Source organism: Hibiscus syriacus, unplaced genomic scaffold, assembly GCF_006381635.1.
Source record: "Hibiscus syriacus cultivar Baekdansim isolate YM2019G1 unplaced genomic scaffold, ASM638163v2 tig00111834_pilon, whole genome shotgun sequence".
In the NCBI taxonomy this organism is placed as follows: domain Eukaryota; kingdom Viridiplantae; phylum Streptophyta; class Magnoliopsida; order Malvales; family Malvaceae; genus Hibiscus; species Hibiscus syriacus.
The window spans coordinates 1,728,551-1,751,727 of NW_024063192.1; the positions used below are offsets into that span (position 1 = coordinate 1,728,551).

General features: G+C 35.7%; 2 protein-coding genes and 2 pseudogenes across 3 annotated transcripts; 2 read left to right on the forward strand and 2 right to left on the reverse strand.

Annotated features, from left to right (window-relative positions):
- Window positions 1-45: 45 nt before the first annotated feature.
- LOC120171576 lies at window positions 46-537 on the forward strand (annotated as a pseudogene).
- Window positions 538-2,886: 2,349 nt separating this feature from the next.
- On the forward strand, window positions 2,887-4,671 carry LOC120171577 (WAT1-related protein At1g68170-like). The gene is made up of 7 exons (XM_039179252.1): window positions 2,887-3,072; window positions 3,200-3,259; window positions 3,347-3,462; window positions 3,581-3,848; window positions 3,989-4,147; window positions 4,257-4,408; window positions 4,476-4,671. Exons 1-7 carry the CDS (start codon window positions 2,887-2,889, stop codon window positions 4,669-4,671), a joined length of 1,137 nt encoding a protein of 378 aa, XP_039035183.1.
- A 1,636-nt stretch (window positions 4,672-6,307) lies between these two features.
- On the reverse strand, window positions 6,308-8,578 carry LOC120171590 (ABSCISIC ACID-INSENSITIVE 5-like protein 4). Of its 2 annotated transcripts, none has more exons than XM_039179270.1 (4): window positions 7,732-8,578; window positions 7,513-7,584; window positions 7,117-7,146; window positions 6,308-6,799 (listed from the first exon to the last, which is right to left on the reverse strand). In XM_039179270.1, exons 1-4 carry the CDS (start codon window positions 8,404-8,406, stop codon window positions 6,695-6,697), a joined length of 882 nt encoding a protein of 293 aa, XP_039035201.1. In that variant the 5' UTR covers window positions 8,407-8,578; the 3' UTR covers window positions 6,308-6,694. The 2 variants fall into 2 exon arrangements, with proteins under 2 accessions (XP_039035201.1, XP_039035202.1); XM_039179271.1 differs by having other exon boundaries at window positions 6,308-6,775; window positions 7,732-8,576.
- Window positions 8,579-9,156: 578 nt separating this feature from the next.
- LOC120171591 lies at window positions 9,157-19,690 on the reverse strand (annotated as a pseudogene).
- Window positions 19,691-23,177: the final 3,487 nt, after the last annotated feature.

Here is a 23,177-nt window from a genome sequence, read left to right on the forward strand (position 1 = left end):
CAATCTTCGATTCTTTGAGTCCCTAAGGCTAACTAATAGGAGAATATGACCCAGTGTATGTTTGAAACTTTCAATGTGCCTGCTATGTACGTTGCGGTTAAGGACTTCAGGGAGTTCTTTCGAGACACACCGTGCCAATTTATGAATGTTATGTCCTTCTCCATGCTATTCTTCAGTTAGACCTTGCTGGTCAATGATCTTACGGATTCATTGATGAAGGTCTTAACCGAGAGAAGGTACTCCTTCACAACTGCAGAACAAGAAATCATCCGATGGGCAAGTGATCAGTTTTTCCCCAAAGTGCTCTTCCAGACATCTCTGATCAGAAAGGAAGCTGCCGGAATCCATGAAACTACATATAACTCCATAATCAAGTATGATGCTGATATCAGCAAGGATCTGTACGTAAACATTGAGACGAGGAATTTTGTCTTGCTAGTTACATCGATTTTCTTTCCCTGTGCTAAAATGACAGAAGATGGCATTTCCATGATGACAAAAACATGTATATCTGGACGAAGTCAAGGCATGATTTGAAGTCTCTAATGCCTAATAGAAGAAGGCTATCCTTGTTATCATCCATTTGAACCCATAATTTAAATCCTAGAACGAATATCATAATCGTCATAGCAGTTCAGTCAGCCAATTTATATACAGTACGGATAAGCGATGTAAATAGCAAGACAAAAGGCATAAAAATGATCTGGTAACTGAAGCACGTACCCAAAAATTGGCCTGAAATGGAATATGACATGCACATATTCAGATTGTCACTAACTAGTAAAAAGAACCCTGATTCCATAATGCAATACTTTCGTTCTACCCGGATACCTTAAAGTGGCAACAACAAAATTCAGCAACATAAACATTTAACTCCAATTGACCTATTTGTATTGCAGTATAAGACATTCTGTGATCTTCGCCTTCGAAACTCTTATAAATTAGACATGCAAATGACATTTAAGTACAGAGTTTCCAAAGTCTCTCCAAGCTGCTAAATGGCAGCACCGTTACCTAAGGGTGGTGCAATATTTATTAGCACCAGACGAGCTGACTTTAAATTCTACATAGTTTTTTAACTTCTTAAATCATTTTAATCCAAAAAAAATTAGTTAAAATTATAATATAAATTATATTTGGAAATGGTTTTTCAATTGCATGAAATCGACACCTCCTTATCTCGTGGGACTAGCAAGTTATGTTCCTCATCCGACTCAATTCTATTTACACCTCTCATGAATGGATAAATCTATAAAGAATAGGTGCATCTTCATTGTTTTTAAAAAATACAAATATTAATTTAATGCGTTAATAGGAGGAGAAAAAAAATAAAATATTCACATATTTAATATTTTTCTAAAAATATATATTAAAATTTTGGATCCTATTGTTACATAAATTCTGATATTAGGATTTCAAATACATTTAAATATGTAATATTTTTAAATTTAATTATAATAAAAATTTATACTAAATTATATTTAAGTTCATTAGATGTTACGTCTTGAGCGTTAATGCGCCATCCACCTAAACAAGAAGAAAAAATTCACTTTGTCTTTTATTTCCATTTCTTTTATTTTTTTTTATTAATTTAGAGTAAGGAGAAAATGATATATGTATAAAAATAATTCTCAACCATTTAGCGGTATTCATAGTATTTGAACTTGAAATTTTAAATAATAAAAATAATTCTTTTATTACCAACGTCGTTTGATTTGTGCAAATATATAGTGTTAGAAAACGGTATACATTATAAATTATTACAAATATTATTATCTCAATAAATCAATTTTAATACAATCATTTTTCAAGAAATATATATAGTTAGTAAGTTATTTACTACATCGATTCGAATCAGCCACCATTTTTGGTGGAAAATATTTTGAAGTAAAAGCAATGCATTCTTAGTCCATTTAACAAATTCGTCAAAAAAAAAAAAAGTAAGCCTGCTGTTGACAGTTCCTTTAAAAGGCTTTCCCTACTAAAGGTAATATTAATAGAATTTAGAAAACTTTTGTGTGTTTCCCCGCAAGCCAAGTATTTTCCAAATTGTGGAAAATCTTTATCATAAGTTTGAGTGTGTGTTCTTTAAGAATAATCGCCTCGATTAGTTCATGAATGATTAATTTGAATCGAATATAATTCAAAATTTATTATAAAATTAGATAAATATAAATAAGTATATGTTCAAACAATCATTTACTACTAAAGTAGTTCCGTTCGTGCATATAAAGAAAATTAAAAGAAAAGAAACAACGTCAATAGCAAATTTTAGTTTGTCCATCTTCAACCTGGAAAAAAGGCTCCATTGAGAATGTATCTTCCTTTTACAACTTTATTACATTTTGCTTTTATGGGAGAGGTTAGTTTCATTGGAAATCCAAACTCCAATATTATTATCAACACTCACAAGAAGAAAGGCGAAATTCAATTTTCTTTAATCTTTCCCATCATTTTCTTACTTACCAAACACACTTACAGAGGTTTCATTTCGCAATCACATGGTGTGTATATATATATATATATATATATCGTCGGAGTTTCCAGCTTTACCAAAAGTTAAAAGAACAAATTAAAGGAGCCGCCAAGAAAGGAACAGTAATAACGTGGTTGAACCATGCAATGCAATCTCCACGTGCCATAACAACACACAGAGGATCCAAGTTAAAAACTCTCGCCTCATAGGTGTGGCCCGAGTGTTAGGGCTACCGAGAAAAGGAAGTTCAGCATGTGCGGATATGATTACGTACACGGTGACGTGGTTAAACAAAGGAAGGGGGCCGACTGCCTAGCGTACCTAAGAGTGTTTGTAGCTTATAAATCGTGTGCTCACCATTTCGTCAAGGCACGAAAACTTTGCTTAAAGCCTGGTGAATTTACACAAGGATGGAGCAGATTGCTGAAATATTGCATGGCTTGAAGGCTGCGATACTGATGGTGGTGGTTCAAATGGTTTTTGCAGGTGTTAATGTTCTGTATAAATTGGCTGTAACTGATGGAATGAGCATGAAAGTTATGGTTGCCTATCGCTTCATATTCGCCTCCGCTCTCATGACCCCCCTTGCCCTCCTTGTTGAAAGGTTCTTTTCGTCTCTCTCGTGTTCGATTTTGTCTCTCTTTTAGGTCGTGGTTCGAATCTTATCGTACATAAATTTTTTAATTAACCTTTTTCTTTCTGCAATTATTGTTTGTTCCGCAGGAAGAGGCCAAAGCTAACTTGGACTGTACTAGTTCAAGCATTTTTCTGTGGGTTACTTGGGTAAGCTTATTAGCCACCAACAGGTTAATCAATGATTAATTAAGTTTAAAGTGAAGATTAATTCTGTATTTTGTTGGTATTATGCAGGGGCTCAGTGGCTCAAATTTGTACATAGAAGCCATGGCATTAACGTCAGCAACATTTGTTTCAGCCATGACTAATCTAATTCCAGCCATAACTTTCATTGTGGCCGTCACCATTGGGTATATATGTCCTTTATCTGAGTCATGCAAGTAGAGAGATTTACCATTTGTTTTACAATTAGACCCACAAATTGATAGTTTGGTTCAACTTCAGTCCCATATTTTTTATGGTATGCAGATTGGAGAAGGTGGGGTTAGGGACAATGGCAGGGAAGGCAAAGGTGTTGGGAACATTAATCGGATTAGGTGGGGCAATGACATTCACATTCTTCAAAGGACTCAGAATTGACATGGGATCCATTGATTTAGATCTTTTACATCACCTACACCATGCGGCTTCTTCTTCTTCGTCTTCTAATTCTCATCCAAGCTCTGCTCATCATGTATTGGGAGCTTTGCTAGCTCTTGGCAGCTGTACTTCTTATGCTATATGGTTGAACATTCAGGTCTTCTTTTAACTCCATTTCATTTGCAATATATTTTCTCTCTGTGTATTATCTTTACATGTATAACTAATGAATAATATAAGTGGATCATCACTTTGTTTTTTTATGCTTATATTTTACTCTCTTTTTTTTCATACAAGACGAAGATGAGCGAGAAATACCCATGTTATTACTCGAGCACAGCATTGACATGCACAATGGCAGCCATACAAACAACTTCTCTTGCACTTTGCGTGGAGAAAGATTGGAGTCAATGGAAATTGGGATGGAATATCAGGCTTTTCACCGTTGCCTATGCGGTACGTTTTCAAGAGAATACCATTTTAAAGATCTAATCAAAATTTAAAACTAATTTATATATTTTAGCTTTAATTTGGAGATTAAATATGCACTGGTGTGTGTTAGCAGGGAATCTTGGGGTCGGGGTTGATGATCAGCCTGATCTCTTGGTGTGTGCGCATGAGAGGTCCACTTTACGCGTCTAGTTTCAGCCCTTTGTTGCTCGTCTTAGTAGCTTTAGCGGGCGCATTCTTTCTTGAAGAAAAGTTCTATCTGGGAAGGTAATTAATTCCTTAATCAATCAATTAACCAATTATATAATCTTGTATAACGTGGTCTAAATCACAGCATAATAGGAGCAGTGCTGATTGTGGTGGGACTATACGTTGTGCTGTGGGGAAAAGGCCAAGAGATGAAGAGAATGAAGCAATTAGTTTCATCAAACGAAAGCTGTCCCAACAATGAAGCTATCCAAGTTGTCGTTGCCCCTTGCGATGATACAACTTCTAATATTAGTAACAACGACAACAATAGTAAGCACTAAGGAATTCACCAAACTATGAGGAATTTCGGAAAAGGGAATAAATGTGTTACAAAGTTTAGAGTTAGAGGGAAAATAGTGTTGATAGAGACAAATGGGAAATGGTTGGAGTAAAGTTTTGTTATTTCCCCTTTTTGTTTTAGATTTTATCATTGCTTGTAAACTATTTTCTTCTTTTTATTGAAGTATTGGTATTAGAAAATGAAACACTTGATCCTCAAAAACAAGCCCCCGAGATGGGGCATGAGCAGTTGGACAGTAGGATGGGGCATGAGTCTGATTGGGTATTGTTTTCGGTTAATTTGACCCGGCCCAAAAATTGTATACCCTCCACCCGAAACTCGACCTAATTTAGAGTATTTTCGCTTGACCCGAAACTAGATTCGATTTTTGAAATAAAAATCGACTGTGACCGACCCTACTTGAAATAATATAAAATTATTAATTTTATTTAATAAATAAATATTTAATTGAAAAATAATATAAAGAGATGTATTCTAACAATTATCCCTAAATATTTATAAGGTATTTTTATATTATTTTTCGGATCAAGTCTAGTCGGATATTTTTCACACTAAACTTGACCCGACTTGAACATATGCTCTAAAAAATCGACCTAGTCCAATCCTAACCTAAGTTTTTTAAAATAACATCCGTGCCCATCCGCATGGGACCCGAACCCGAAGGGTTCTGACCCGACCCGATCGGATCGAGTTTTAAAAAAAATCGGGTTCATGTCGGGGTTTTTTAATGTGAGATTCGGGTTTAGGGTGAAAAAAACCCGACCCAACCCCAAAAAAATAATTTTACCTTATATATTTAAGAATAATTACAACAATACCCCTCTATATATTATTTTTTTCAATTAAGTCACTATTTTTATTAAATAAAAATAATATTTTTATTATTATTTCGGGTCGAATTTTTGAGTTATATATCGGGTCAGGTTCGGGTCAAGTGGAATCTTGTTTTGGTCGGATTAGGTCGAATCTCTGGTGAAAGATTCTTTGTTCTCGGATCGAGTCGGTGAACCAAAAATCTGACCTATGTCCATCCCTAATCCCTAATTGACACCAAATTGGCTCGTGATTAGAGCATACGATGCTAAACAAATGATGATTGTGGCCCCACTAAAACAAAGCAAAAAATATTAATGACAATCTCTAATTCTATTCTTTCATTTCTTTGTCACTTCTTATCCTTAGGGTGACCATTTGTAGTATGGAAAAATTGATACTGTTGTGTTATTTGTAAGCTAATTTAATGCCATCACCAGAATGACAGGCTTGCATCATAGAAAGACCCTAATTTTCTCTTTAATTCATGCCTGACTAATCTGATGCACGCTACTTTCTTGATATATTTTTTCCCAATCAAAACGTTAATGGTGGAAGAAGGGGTTACCTAGGCATTTGGTGAAGCAAACTAGCATGGCAAAGCCGCAAAGTAATGGCAGTGATGATTGGAAGACATTGGAAGGACCATTAACTTTGCTGTTGTCAGATCATTGCTGCAAGTTAATATAGACGTGCTTGGTGTTGTCACCCATCAATTTCTCTACATTTTTAGCGCAGCAAAAACTTAATGGCACCACGTTCAGCTTTTATCACAACTCTATGAAATATAAATCATAATAATATAGGGAAAGAAAGTGAGGCCATTCGAATATTCCAATGAATTTTTACACTCAGAATTTGTGTTAGATCAGTTCTCGGGCCTGGCATACCATCTTCCCCTTCTGACAAGATTTACATAAATGACTAATGAGATTCTTTTTCTTCCCTTTTTTTTTTATTCACCAATTACCTAACCTAAGCAAAATGCATCTTTTTCCCACACCTCAAACTTTAGTTTCTGAAAAGATCTTCCACATGGGTAAAATCCAGATCAAGCTTGAAACTTGGTTTTTGCTTTCATTACTCATACCCCACTTCAGTTTCAGCTTGGTTCTTGCAGTTATTTCCCATAGCTTCAATTATGGACAGAGAATTGACAGGAAAAAAAATAAGGAGCTGCTGCCGAACATTTACCATTCCATGGAATGAACACGCCTGACAACACGACGTGGTCTTTGCTTCTCCATGACGGGGATGAGGTTCTTCATCAACTGCGGCAGAGTCAAACCACAAGGTGTCATCAATTGGTACTAGCAACATCATCTTTCAAGCAAAGAGGACGACATTACAAGGTTTAACAGCCATAGCACATCTTAAATACGATTAGCTCTTAGGTCGTTATGAGTATCGTGTAAAAGAAAGAAACTCCAAAATGAAATGTATTCACTCAAAGTTTGCTGAAATGTTCATTTACTTGCAAATAAAAACATTGATCATAAAACCAATGATAGGAATTTTAAGAATTGATGGTTCATAAAATAAGCTGAATAAATCTTGAGACAATTGAAGCACATAATGTAACTGAATTTAAAGATTAAACAAAGTGACATACCTGCTTAAACCTCTCCTTGTTCAGCTCAGCCTGCAATGTATGTTGAGAAATCAATTCAGAATCAAAATGTTCATGATCTAACGCCTAACGATGAATCATACATTCAGCAAGATTAAGTGTCTAGATACTAATTGACTAAAAAACCAGATTAAGAGGAAAAGGGGGCCAAAATCTCCGCTGTTTCAGTTCATGTTACGAATGAATACATTTGAAAGGAAGCATGGTACTACATCATTTTGATTCATGTACATTGATTAGCTTAGGAATTATTTTGTAAAAACATTTTAATTTTGATCAAACATGTAGAACTTAAGTAGTTCACTAAGCTGGGTAAACGGGAAACAATTGGAATTCTTGAATGTGATCTAAAATCATATAATATAGCTGCATATATACCTCTTCTCTTAGCAGCCGAGCGTTCTCTTCTTCCAAATGTGAAACCATAGATTCCAATTCAACAGTATATGCCTAAATGTCAACAAGGATAGCAAACAATTAAAATCTCAATGTGAAAAGGTTAAGCATATTATTTCTCTTCTTTCCTCAAAAAAAAAAGTATATCATTTCTGTTCATTTTCTAGGCAACCAAACATGATTTAGAAAGGAGGGTCTGACCTGTTTGCGTTCTCTAGACCTAGCAGCGGATTCCCTGTTCTTGATCATCCTCCTCTGTTTCCGCTGCGTCGCTTTATCCAAAGAAGGTTCCTCCACGGCGCGTCGTTTACCTCTCATCGCGCCTCCACCTGCCGGCACCACGACCAATCTCTGATGATCAAAATTGCTGTTGTTTCCAAACGCCGGAAACTGACTTCCACCGCCGTCGATAACGACGGGATCCACAGGATAAATACCTGCACCTACTCCCACCTGATTAACAACTCCCCCAACATCCTCTTCTCTAACCGCTCCAGCTTTCGTCAAAAAATCCTCCAAAGTCATCTCTTCCAGCAGGCTTTCCCGCCTCTGATCTCCTCCTCCGCCGGCGACGATCTCCTTCCAAACCTCGTCGACGGACTTGCTCGCCAAATCCTTCGGGAGCGAGAAACTACCTTCGCGTGAGATGGAGGCGCCGATGAACTGTGCGTGGGCGTCGGAAGAAATAGTCGGCTGCGGCGGCGTCGACGAGTAGATGTTTTTCAAGAGATCGTCCATGGTCATGGAGCCAAGGCAGTTCTGAGATTGGTTTTGGAGATCAGCGAGGAGAGTGGAGAGCGAAGAGCATAGGGATGGCTGACGTGGCATGTCGGGATTCGTCCTTGACGTGGTCGTAATCACCTTGGAAGGCGCCATGACAGCCCCGTATTTTGAGTTCTATTTTCTCCACTTCGTTGCTCAAACTTGTCTTTCTATTTGGCCTTCCCCTTTTCTTTCCGCTGATTGGATAGGAGGAAAATTCAAACTGAAAAACGCAGAGCAAATCACTGACCAATGAGAGAGAAAGAAAAGAGGGAAATTGGAACCTGTGCTGCAAGGCGATAGATTACGTGTACTCGCGGCTATAGCAGTCGTTTAGTCGCATTATTTCAAAATGTAGGGTTAGTTATGTCATTTCCCCTATTATAATTATTTATGAATTATCCCTAACATGTCTGTATCATATTCATATTCTAAAATAATCTTTAAACCTCAAATCATTCTAATTGAATCATTAAAGAATGAGTAGTATTTTAAATCAAATCCTTTTTCTGTTTAATATTCTAAATTTTCAAATGTGTCGTCGTCGATTTTTTATCATCTAGATTATGAAATCCACAATGTTCTTAAAAGGTAGTCGGACGACTATGTATTTTTCGAAAGACAATGGTATCTTTCGAAAGACAATGGTATCTTTCGAAAGATGGTAAGACGACACAGCATCTTCCATATAGTCATATAGAAGAAATGTAAAGAGAGATAATTTGCCAGTTTGATTAAGATTAGGAACAGTATAGCATACACCCACTGCACATGCCAACTTTACAATGGCAGTTACAACCCCTTTTTTTCTTCCTTAAAACCCAAGTAACCAATACAAAATTTGGGCAAAATCTTTGAGTTGGGGAGTGGGGGGATGGGGGGCTCAAAAAACTGATCTTTCCCCTTTAGAATCTTCTCATCGTCTTCTTTGCCTATGATTTACTTTTGCAATACTCAACCCATGTGAAGTGTTTCTGTGCCCCTGAATTCTGCCTCAGTGCCTCCCCCTTTTTTCCTTCATTTTTCTCTCGGGTCCATTTGTGGATAAGAGAATGGAGAACAATGAAAGCGAAATTAAGTACCATTTTCCCCATCAATCAATCTGAAAACAAACAAGTTTGGGTTTTAATTTTAAACCCTCAATCCATCAAATCCACATTGCTTGTATGTAAGTGACTGCCTCCTTGGACTTATCACTATTTTACAATCCACCGATACCTGCCCATTCCAGTACAAAAAAATTGACCAAAATGAAAAAAAAAATTCACAAGATAATATAATCCATGTGATCAGGGAGGAAACCAAGATGAAACTTCAGGAGAGACAAATATAAATGATAATAAAATGGGATCCTAAATATCAAACCACCATTATAAAATTTTAAAATTAGAGTCGGAATCTATTTTATCTAATTTTAAAATTAACAAAGATGTAATTTGTATTTAAACCAAAAAAATAAGAGTTAAACTTAATTTGCCTAATTTCAAAACAAATAAGGACCTAGCAAGTATTTAACTTGGAAAAAAAAATTGGGCTAAGACTTTGATTTTTCTACTTTCAAAACTAATATGGACCTTAAAAGCAACTAGACTAAAAACTTTTGGGGCAAGACTTAATTTTCATAGTTTCAAAAGTATGAAGGACCGAAAAATGTAATAATGCGATAATGTGAAAAGATAAGAAAGAATGTCACATGAACATGATATGATGCTATGCTTCCGCATGACAATTATGAAAGTGGCGATTTAAGGTCAATGAATATGGGTCCCTATTAGATGATAAGAGCTAAAACACATTTGATTTCATTGTTAAGGCTGCTTCATGGCTAAGCAATGATATTTTATGTTCCAAGAAGCTTCCATAATGTTTCCTTATAACCCCATTTTGTTAGGCAAATTTCTAAAGCCTTAGTAATGGACAATGCAATCCTATGTTCGAGCACGTATTCATACATGAATGTAATGACATAATTCTCTCGTATATGAAACAAATTTAGACCAAAAACTAAAAATACCCATATCAAATATGCAACTTAATTTTTTGGTCTAGACCTTCATGTCAGGTAGTCAGAGAGGGTCTTGATTAAGCTCGAGTCGAGTCAGATCATATTCTATTTCAGAACGAATTCACTCGATAGTGATTTTCCACCCACAAGGCTTAATTTCAAGTACCACAAATATAAGGAAATAAATTTCCATGCACTGGTGAATTTTGGAGGAGGATTGAGGTTAAAAGTTAAAAACTTGTGGATTACACTATAAATTTCCATGAGCAGTTTGAATTCGACTCGGTCAAAACTTAGTAAACGCTCAATATTTATTCATTCTATTCTTTATATTTAAATTTATTCATTCTAATAATATCACGTATTTAAATTTTAAAAGTAAAAAACTCGAGTATTAGTAAATTTTAACTAAAAATAATACTAATAAAATTATCTTATTTTCTTAACTAAAAATAAAATTATATTATTTTTAACTAAAAATTAAATATTATTAATTAATAGTATTATTTTAATACAAAAAAACCCAACCCTAATATTCTCATATAGTATTAGTAAATTTTACTTTTAGTTAAAAATAAGATAATTTTTTAGTGAGATTAACGAGCAACGAGTCGAGTTGAACAATAATTTTTTTTAACAAGCACAAGTCGAGCACAATTTTAACGAACTTAATAAGCAACAAATCAAAACACTTTTAACGAACATGAGTCGAACACTACCCAACTTGTGATCGACTCCTCGATAAACACCCCCAGGCTAGGTTAGTAGAAACCAGCAACGAAACAAATTACTTTTAATTTCTACTCCATAAATAATTAGAGGGTAAAGTGCATTCGAAGGTATTGGACTATCCTCAAACGATTATCTTAGTCATTAAACTTTCAAAAATTATAAAATAATCATTACAATCTTTGAACATTTATAAAATGATCATCAAATTTATCAAACTATTGTAAAATAATCATTTAATTTATTAATCTTATGATCATTTTATAACTTTTGAAAATTCGATGATCAAATAAATCATTTGAGCATAGTTCATCATTGACATAGGGTATACTTTACCCTATATTTTATTCGGTTTTATTTCACTACTACTAAAGCAGCGGCAGCATGCTCCTACAACTACCCAGAAAAAAAATCCAAATTGATATATAACCCAGAAATCAATGGATTGGTTTGTTTAGGTGTAAGAAATATATCGAATAATTCATTATATATATACATTCATAGATTCATGGTGAAGTATTGCATGAAAAAAAAGTTAGCTGCACGATAGCTAAATGCCATTGGCGCGTGTGGTTAAATCGCGTGAGAAGTAAGCTAAATTCCAACCGCTATTAAAAAGTGAAAACATAGCTTTAATCGGTGATTTTTTCGGTATATCACCAGTGATCGGTATTATTATCGATCTAACATCGGTCATATTATATTTCTCGATCTAACACCCTTAGCAGGAAAGTGCACCCCCCGCACCACGTTATATGCTGATTTGGCGTCACGTGGATATAACGCCCCCTACCCCCAGATATACGGTGATCTGGCGCCACGTGGGTATAGCGCACCCTCTGATCCTCGCTATACCTAGATATCTGACACGTGGGGTATAGCGCGGTGCAGGGGGCGCACTATACCCCTAAATACCCAACCCTTCACGTCCTCATCCTCCCTATAAATACTCTCATCCTCAATCAATTTTATCACACCAAATTCTCTCAAATACTCTCTTTTTAAGGTATATTTTATAATATTTTTACTATTATATTTTTACTTTATTTAATATTTTACTAATATAATTCTTGTACAGATATATAATGGAAGGCAGTCTACTTTGCTCGGATGGAAATTATATATCTCTATACTTTGCTTATACGGCAACATTTTAACGTTTTAATTTAATTTAAATTATTAATAATATTTAGTTGATTTATTTAATGCATGATTATTAGATTAAGAATTAAATATCTTGACACTTTGTTGATACGATAACATTTTAACGTTTTAATTTAATTTAAATTATTAGTAATAATTAGTTGATTCATTTAATGCATGATTATTAGATTAAGAATTAATTTTTGTAATTATTTATTTTTAGGAGAAGGACCGTGTATTAGATCATTTTATTAGGAATATTAAGTTATTGATACCCAGCTGTGTCTTGCCGTATTTAGTAGAGGCTGGATTCGGTTACATAGGTAGATATCAGGGTCACTGTAAGATAGAGTCAGCCCTGATTTCTGCCTTAGTAGATCGGTGGAGGCCGGAGACCCACACATTTCATCTTCCGTGCGGAGAGTGCACGATCACGCTTGAGGATATTTCTATGCACCTGGGGCTTTCGGTGGATGGAGATGTGATATCGGGGATAGCTTCCAGTTCTTGGACTACTTTGTGTCGGGATAGTCTAGGACGTGCCCCGAAAAATTTTATCAGAGGTAGGATACCGTTAAATTGGTTAGATGCCAATTTTCGGGAGTTGAGCGCAGACACCTCTGAGGATGAGGTTAAGATGTATGCACGGGCATGCATACTGCAGCTGATAGGAGGGTTGTTGATGTCGGACAAATCGCGCAACCTAGTTCACTGCATGTGGTTGCGACATCTTAGCGACTTTCGTCTCGCCGAATCATTCAATTGGGGCTCGACAGTTTTGGCTTTGCTGTACAGGGAGATGTGTGGAGCCACTGACTACAGGCGTAATGCTATCGGCGGATGTCTCCTGCTGATGCAGTCTTGGGCATGATATCGATTGCCCTTTTTATGTCCCGTTGTGAAGAACTCATTCGTATTTCCATTACTTCTGAGGTAATTATAAACCTGATTTTGTATATTAATAATTTTATACAACGTATAACAATTTTTTTCCTTGAATAGGTGATCTACTGATAGGAAAAATCATCAGGAGCTACCTGATGATTTAGAAAAAATTAGGGTGCTAATCGATCAGAAGGCTGGCACACAGGTATGAATTTTAATGTTTAAAAATTGATTTTAGATTATAGTTATATAATTAGATTATTATTTTTATAAAAATTATATATTATTTGTTTTAGTTTGAATGGGTGCCATATTCTACTGATGATGTGAGGGTGGTGATCCCACCTGAGTTGAGAGGTCCATCAGATGTTTGGATGGCGATGGTCCCTCTGATCTGTTATGCAACCGTCGAGTGGTACTCCACTGATCGCGTGCTCCGGCACTTTGGTTGTTTTCAACCAATTCCGAAAGCACCTCGCAATATGGATGAGTTGCATAGCTTAGATAGACGCGGCAAGGCAGATACATATTGGCTGGTGAGGCATCATGAGTGGGTCGTGTTGTGGGAGGATCGACATCGATGCCTTCCACGTAGAGAGCCCATTTTTACTGACTTCTTGATGTATGCTGAGGATTATTATGAGTGGTTCAACAGTAACGAGATATAGTTTCTACTTCCCGAGGATGCACGAGGGCAGACTTTTCCACGACGTCGACAGAGACGTTCACCGACACAGCACCATCGTCCCCCGACTCGTGGACGGAGAACAGGTGCTTTCGGTTCATCCTCAGCTGCACCAGCAGGACCTTCCCAGCAGCCACCGCAGCCATATATGATGCCGCAACCATATATGATGCCAACACCGCCTTTCCATTACCAGATGTCGCCGCCGCCGCCTTCACCTGGTTTTATGACCCCGCCACCGCCACAGATGACCCCTCCTGGAGGCTATTATGAGTCTATGTTTGCAGATCCGACTTGGGGTTCATATGTTGGATATTTGGCGAGTTCATCCTCATCACCCATGGCCGCAGCACAGATACCTCCTGTACAGTTTTCACACTCAGCGATGTTTGGGTTTTCCCAGTTTTCGCATGTCGGTGGGATAATCAGTCATACACCTCCAGGGTCCTTATTCTATGAAGGTGCTTCATCGTCATCAGCTCCTCATCAACTTGATGTACCTACTCAGGACGACAACGACGACGATGACGACGATGACGATGGTGACGACGACGATGACGATGACAACGAGAAGTTAGAACCAGTGATACGAATAAATCTTCCTCGAGACCGACAGCCACCGCCATATGAAAAACATACGCGACGTAGGCATCGATAAATTTTTTTTATTATATTTATATTTACTTTATTTTGTTTAATTATAATTTTTTATTATTTCTCATTTAATACTTACTTTATTTTGTTAAATTTGTTGGACTTTTTTTAATATATTTTAGTTAATTTTGTTTATTACCATTTAATATCAGTTATTGTAATTTGGTTATCATTTACCATTTAATTCTTATTGTAAGTTTGTTGTATTTAAATATCAAATTGTTATTAGTTTGATAAAATTTAATAATTGTGTTCATTTTTTTAATCTTCATCAGCGATTATCGAATGACATTAACTTGAAGTAAATGCAAATTAAAATACAAGAATTATTATTTGATAAACAAATACATCATTTCCTCATCAATTGTTACTTGATGACAACAGAAGTGGACATGTTTTTCTAGTGTATCATGGGTTTCTACAATGGCCACATCTTCTGTCTTGTCTAAATCTTTCTCGAATATTCATATCGCAATGAATTCGATTGGATTTTGGACGACCACACTTCCTCAATAAACTCGAATTTGGTACAATCGGAAGCAAATCTTGAACCTCACCAGGGTCTTTGTCATTACCAATGGGGGGAAACTCAAATTCGTATACCTTAAAAACTTCAGATAGTAGGTATACGAGATCCACAAAATGGTTATAGTATTGACGTGTATGCGAGCAAGCTGCTATCACATGAGAGCATGAATACTTCAGAGCTTGAAAAAACCCGCAGTCGCACGCTCTGTCACTTAGATTTACTCTTAACGACACAGCTTCAATCCCTTGAAGAGGTCGGGGCAACTCTGTGACACGAAACATTTCATGCCTTCTAGAGAAGCTTGTTACAGACATTCCATTTAATGCAACAATTTTTTTATGTAGATCTGCAACTAATCTAGGGTGATAGACATGACCGATTTGCATCCAGGTTTGAGCTTGTCCCCCAAGCTTCGCAAAAAGCGCCCCCAAACGAAAATATGTAGATTTTACCAAAGTCGCTACAGGTAAGTGATGTGCACCCTTTAAGGTTGAATTGATTGCCTCAGCCAAGTTGGTCGTCATGTGTCCATATCGATATCCATCATCATATACGTTCGTCCATATTTCTTTATCGATTAGGCTGATGTATTCATAACCTTCCTCGTTCTTCGCCCGCAAATCTTGAAGTATTGATTCAAACGTTTGAGGAAGTAGTTCGTAACCTGATCAAAAAATGTATAACTTACTAACTTGCTTTCTTTGCAAAATTAAAATGATCAAAAAATATATAACTTACTAACTTGCTTTCACTTACCCATGCGCACAATTAATTGACGCTCATCATTCTTCTTGTACCTTTCATGATAGTTCGCAGCAATGTGTCAGAGACAATACCTATGTTGGACAAAGGGTGGTTGCCACATTAGACCCAAAGACTCCATTCCTGCTTTGATCCCAGCTCCGCGATCTGAAATAACACAAATTTTTTCCCTCGTGATAACATGTGCACGTAAATTTCGAAAAAAAAAGCCCAAGAATCTGTATCTTCTCCTTCGACAAGAGCAAAAGCAACTGGAAGAATGTTGCGATTGTCATCTTAGACAACTGTCAATAATAAAACTTGCTTGTATTTTCCATACAAGAAAGTCCCGTCGATCTGGACCACAGGCTTGCAGTATTTGGCAGCATTAACGCACTGTGGGTAACTCTAAAAAACCCGGTAGAATTGGCATCGATCGCGAATAACTCGATCATTATGGTATGCATAGGAGGTTTCGAAGTCCACAATTGTCCTAGGATTCAACGTCCGCACCAGCCTAAACCAACCTGGAAGTTTGTTGTAAGATGCATCACATTCGCCATGAAGTTTGACAATGACATTTTGTTTTGTCAAACAAGCTTTTTTATAGGAGACGGTATACCCATAATGCGATTATATAGCTGAAATCAACACTGCAACAGCTATATGAGAGCTTGCGGGCACTCCGCGCTTCATTTCGTCGAATTTTTGATTTCTCTATCTTGATAGAATGAGTCAATGCGCATTCCCTGCCCCCATGGACATGATGGCTTGACATATCACTTCAGAGTCCAAGTTTGGATGATCTTGGCTGACCCCTCCAGCACAACATGTGTGAGGACCATTATATACTGTTAGTTCTCATATGTTGTTTTTCCTCTTCATTTTCGATACGCGAACCATCCAATTGCATCCGTTTTCGCGTCGGGCATAATAGCATACATATTTTTCGGTTGTCGATCGATTGACTCTGGACTGAACAGAATTACGGATATTGTAATTTTTGATAGCCATCATCGCTTATTCTTTGCTTGAAAACTTCATGCCTAAAGATAATTCACCATCATTTATTTATGAGTAATATCCATAGTCACCGAGATGAGGCATATCCGCAAATTCTGGCTCGTACATTGCACCATAATCAGCTTCATACATGTGTGCAGGAGGGTCAGTTTGTGCCACATTTCCTGAAACTTCATCATCATCGGAGTTGAATTGCGATGATTCTGGGTGAATGAATAGTCCAGTCTCAACACCATCCACACCTGGCTCACGAAGCGGTTCTTCTGGTGGAGATGATGGTTTCTTCATGCTCTCCACATTTAGGTCGAAGAACTTACTACTTGCACGCCTTCTCCTTGCACTGTAAGGCATATCGACATTGAGATCGAAAAAGCTAGCAGTCGAATGCCTCCCCCTAGAGCTTGAAACCATCGTATCAAATGAAAACTGCACAGATGGTTGCGTCGATGGCATATCCATATTAAGGTCAAAGGGATTTGCAGATGAATGTCTTCCCCTTGAACTGGACGCGGTGTTGCCATACGTATTGTTCTAGACACACCTCGGTACATATCGTAAGGAGTTGCGGATGAATGTCTCATCATTATGGCATTAAAATCATTACACATTATTGTAGTCGGGCTGTCAACTTGATCAACTTGTTCAGCCAACCCATAGTGTGAGCTTAAAGATTGACCCCGAACAGCACGCACTTGAACAAAATGTACATACATCTAAATAGCGACGTCTGAATAATTACTTTGAGCTTCAACCATTATTTGAACATCATTATTGTTCGAAAGTTTGAATGATGTATAAGTTAATGGCAACAATGATGTTGAAAATCTGTACTGCAACGACAACATTCTTTTGTTACTTCCAACATGAATCTTCCTCGAAATCTTCGTTATTAGCTCCTTAAGAGTTATGTTTCTCTTTAATGATATTTTAACACGCTCATTTGATACGAAAACAACGCCGATTTCATCTTCTCGAATTTCACCATCATAATAAACAATAGCTGAAAGTCGCGTCATTCTTTGAGTTTAAAAGTGCGGCAATATTATATCTGCAAAAAAAATAACTTAAACAAACTTGATTAAATAAATTATATATGAACGAAAATATAACACAATAAATTTTTTACACATCAACTTAAATAATTTAAATAATATAATTTTATATTATTACCTGCACCGCAAAACTATTTCGACGTATGCTCCCGCTTTTCAATTTTATTAACATAAAAATTAATTGAAAATAATTAGTATAATATTTTTTCAAATAATGATAATAAACAATAAGTATAATTAAAAAATTATAACAAAATTACCTTATAACGAAAAATCACACGAGCTTCTAAATCAAATTTGAGAAGATTATGAGAATTATTACTCGTTGACGAAATTGTTGTATTAATTTATAAGAGATGAGAGATGCGAGCAGATATGAGTCGGAGGAGTGTATTTATAAGCATATAAGGCGCGGTACCTGCACCGCGCTATATTATAAAAGATATAGTGCGGATTAAAGACCGCGTTAAATATAATTTTGGTACGACGTATAACGCGGCCCCTGATTCGCGCTATACCTCTACGTGGTGTATAGCTTGTATCAGTGGCGCGTTATACTCCACGTGGCGCCAAATCAGCATATAACGTGATACAAGTGACCCGCTTTCCTACTAAGGGTGTTAGATCGAGAAATATAGTCTAACCGATATTAAATCAGTAATAATACCGATCACCGGTGATATACCGGAAAAATCACCTCTTTAATCGCCTTTTAATACGTGTCCTAAGGCAACAATTAGTCAAATAATACTGCAAAAATGCATCAAAAACTAAATACATTCCTCTAAGACGGTGAATAATTCCTCTTTAAGACAATGAACATCCAAAGTTGAATACGACTGCCAGTGGGGTGGTGGGGATGACCGTGGCTAAAAAGCAACCACTTCTCACGGCGCTTTCAATGTGCAAAACAGTGTTTAAAATCATTAATGGCTTAATCCTATAAATAGAAACTTAATGGGCGGCAATGCTGCAATTAAAAATGGGTTTAAATTGTTTATAAAATTAAAAGAGGAAGTTAAAGACGTGACCTGAACACCGGGAGAATCGAAGTCCAATACACGGATCTTGGCGCCAACATCACCCAAAACTCGAAGCTCGACACGGTCGTTACGCGAGGCGTCTCTGATTAAATCAGCTGAGTCAGCTTGCATCAAGTTAGCTCTATCGACTGCGATGATTGCCTCCGCGTTTCTTGTGCTGTGAGCTTCTTGGTAAAACCCGGGAACCGAAGCTTTCCCCAAAGGAATCCCGCGGTACATAACGGTGAACCTCGACTCCCCGTACTTGATCCCTACTTTAATGGGATTCACCGCCGTGAAAAGCATGCGGATGGTCAGAGACAAAGAGGCGGTCGTGACAGCGGCGGCGGTTCCGTCAGAGGAGGAAAGATTGGATGTGGAAATGCCATGTATTGAACCCCTACTTGTTGGAGATCGAACTGGGGCTTCTTGGGATTAACGGCGAGGAAGATGATGAGAACGACGGCAAGTATTAGAAGGGCTAAGGAGGAACAGAGAAGGAAGAGGCAGCAACAACAGCCTTTGAAAGAGGCGGAGGAAGAGGAAGAGGAAGAGGAAGAGCAAGAGTGAGGGTAATAAGGGTGATGGCGTTGGATAGGTGGGGCGCTGTGGGAGTGGCCGCCGCTGTGGTGGTCGTCGTTGGCAGAGGATGAACTCGTTTCTGGGGCATGGTTTAGATGATTCGTAGGTGGCATTTTTTGCTGCTTTCCAAAGGAAAAAAACCTCCCTCTCTCGCTCACTGAGTATCTCTCCCGAAATCTCTATGGTGTTTTTTTCTTTTTTCTTTTTTGAGCTACAGTGATTTATTGCTTTTGAATGAGATTGAGGGAGAGGGCCGAGGGGGGACTAAGAAAATCCGGTGGCTTTTTTCTCTTTTCTTCACTGACTTCGCTTGCCGAGAGTGTGAGTGAGACCAGGTAAATTAATAAAACGAGAGATAAACAAATAAGGGCTTAATTTGCCGTCAATTCCTGTACTTTTTAGAATTTTAAAAGTCACTCCCCGTTTTTTTTTCCTGAGTGTGACTGTGAGTGTGGGACATTCTACCTTCTATTTTAAGAATTTATTCATTCTATTCTTTATATTTATAAAATAAATTTTAATTGGTAATATTATTAATTAATTTTTACAATTTAAATACGTGATATTATTTAATTTTGAAAATTAAAACTCAATTAGTAATATCATATTTAAAACTATTAATTGAGTGGTTTTAATAATTAAAAAAATGTTATTCTACTTAAAAGTTTTAGGTTCAAGCAACCGCATTTGTGAATGTGCGCTTTGTTAACAATTAACAAAAATGCTAAATAGACACTACTTTATAATCATCGTAGACTATTAAAAAAATTTATCAATCGAGTCTATGATATATTGATAAAAGAAATCACTTTCAATATTGGAGTTAATTGTATTATATATCAATTGCTCCTTAAACTTTTATATATTTCAATCCATCTCTAAATTATGTTTTTCATTCTAAATTAGTCATTATACTTTTGATTATTTCAGTTTCATTCCCAAACTATGATCCTCATTTTAAATTAGTCCCCAAACTTTTGAATTTGATGATAAAAAAATTATTATCGATTTTGTGAGTATTATGTATGTTATAGGTATAATCGTACAATATCAAATGATTAAAATTATTTTTGAACATATATTTATCTTATAACATTCTTAAATTAATAAAAAAATATAAAAAAAGATGTAAGCATTTTTCTTGTTGGCAATTAAATAATTACAAATCATTGATTGGTTCTCAAAAATCTAGAATGGGCTGTATTTTGTGGCTGCTTTTGGACTTGTGGAGCGCACTAAACCATCCTAATCAAACTTTAAGATGATAGAATTAAAATAATTGATATAATGTATGGTTAAAAATTCTCATCATGCACCAGCTCATGGAATACAAAATTATACCCTTGAATGTTTAAAAACAAAATAAAAGATGATATTACGTAATAAATTTAGATTAATCAAATTCAATTCAAGATTAACATAACTTGCTCTTTTCAAAGTGTTTGATTTTTTTGCCATGCATGTCCCTCAAAGTGCTTGTAGTGTTAACTTGAAGCAAATTCCTGCATTGACAATTGCGTAAATTATACGTTTAGTATTTAAACTATTAATTTTGATCTGTTTTAGTTTATAAATTTGTAATTTTTTCAAAATCATACATAAAGTTTAGTTTTTGTTTCATTGTTGAGTTTTAAGATTTTGTAAAGCTTTGAGCCCAAGTCAGGCATCATGCGGTCGAACTCAACCCAAATGACTTGATAATGGTGCTCACTCTTTCTGTAAAAGTTCTGGATGTAATCTTTTTACCGGGAACGAGTGGAAAACTACACGTTTTAAAGCAAAAATAAGTCTGATTCCGTAATAAAATGTTGATTCATTGAACTATGCAAAAATGATCATTTTGATCGGCAACCTTTCAAATGCTACAAAGCGGTCCTTTCAAATTACTGAAAAATCGTGTTATTTTAACGTGCAAGGCACCGTTTAGTAATGGTTTAGAAAGTTTAATCGACCACGATAAGTCTCGTACGTGTTTACAGCTTAATTATATTAAAGAAAAAGGACTTTGTTTGGCCTAATTTAGTTAAGGGTTGTCCTATCTAAGAACCAATTATCTATGGCAATAATTAGACTATTCTATTACTATAACACAAGTAATATTTATGCATTTTAGGGTAAACCATATCAGATACCACTAAACTTTAGATGTATCGTTTACCACTAAACTTTAAATTTTGTCAATTATAGTATTGAACTTTGATTTTCGTTTTAAGTATACCACTGAATCGCATATACTACTAAACTTTAGATGTATCATTTACACTGAACTTTTAATTTTGTCAATTATAGCACTGAACTTTGATTTTTCGTTTTAAGTATACCATTGAATCGTTAAATTGTTAACGACGTGATGATGTGGCTGATAGTTGCCGACATGGCTAACAGTTGTCGATGTAGACACCTCATAAAAAAACAACGTTGTTTTGATCTGGTTGTTAACGATTTAATAGTCCAGTGATATAATTGAAACGAAAATCAAAGCTCAGTGTTATAATTGACATAATTAAAAGTTCAGTGATATAAATGATACAACGCTTAAAGTTAAGTGGTATCTGGTATACCCAAAAATTTAAATTGTTTCAATGGAAACAAAATCATGTACCTGAAAATTTATCATTCATCAACTAACACTTAAATTAAAGCAAATATGGCAAGAATGTGGATTCATCAACCATCATTAGAGGTCAAAAGAAGTTTTATTCTATGTTCAAGTAGTTGTGTTTATGGATGTACGTATATTGTTAATAACTAAAAAAGATTCTGATATGTTCTATTTGATATTTGATTCTAACTTGTTTGATATTTGATATGTTCTATCCATCTTTTTTTAATAATCTTGGAGTAATTATAAGGGTAGTATATGTTTAGGATTTTTCTTAATCATTGATAACGTACACACCCTGCAAACGCAGCTGCTCGAACCCAATATCTCAAGAGAGAACAACACTCTCTTTAACCACTGAGACCACTTGATAGGTTACATATTCTATCCATCTTAAATTTTAAAATAAAATCCATTCCGTTTTAACCCAACATGATTATATAAATGAGTTTTATATCAATTATTCCTCAATATATAAGGATATTATAATAATTATTCGATTAAGGAAAGTGTTATCTTAAACATGACTTTGTCTCAACCTCGACTATCTCAAACATGATTACATCTTTCTATAAATCTCCCGAATCAAAATTTTAAAAAATTAAATAGGATCGAGTTGAAAGTCATCAAATTAAAATATTTTCATAACCATTAAAATGGAGGGACTATGCCCCCCAAATATTTTAAGTTCAATCATATTTTAATCCTTCATAATTTTAAAGTTAGATAAATTAAATACCGTCTCCTCGCAATTTTTTTTTAAAATTTAATTATTTTTAAGTCCTCTTAATTATTGTAATTTTGGGTCAAAATGTTTCTTAGATTCTCCTAATTTTGGAACTAGGCAAATTACACCCCCAACCCACCATTTTTTTTTCTATTTAAATAATTGCATGGTCTCCATTAATTTGAAATTTTAGAAAATTAGATTTTACCTCCTTAATTTTTAGTTTTGAAATTCATGTATTAACAATTAAGCTATATGCATACAAAAAATTGAGGGCAAAAGAGAGTGACTATTTGGAGGAGAAACCGACTCTACACAAAATAATTGAATTATGTGTAGCATATGTACCACCCTCTATATACGAATAGAAATTTCACTAATAATTAGGTCTGGCAGTTGACAAATTAATAATTAGTTTCATGCCCAACACTTCTTTTTCATATAATCTATACACAAATTGAACCAAAATCATCTATATATTAAACATACTCTGATAGCTTATTAAT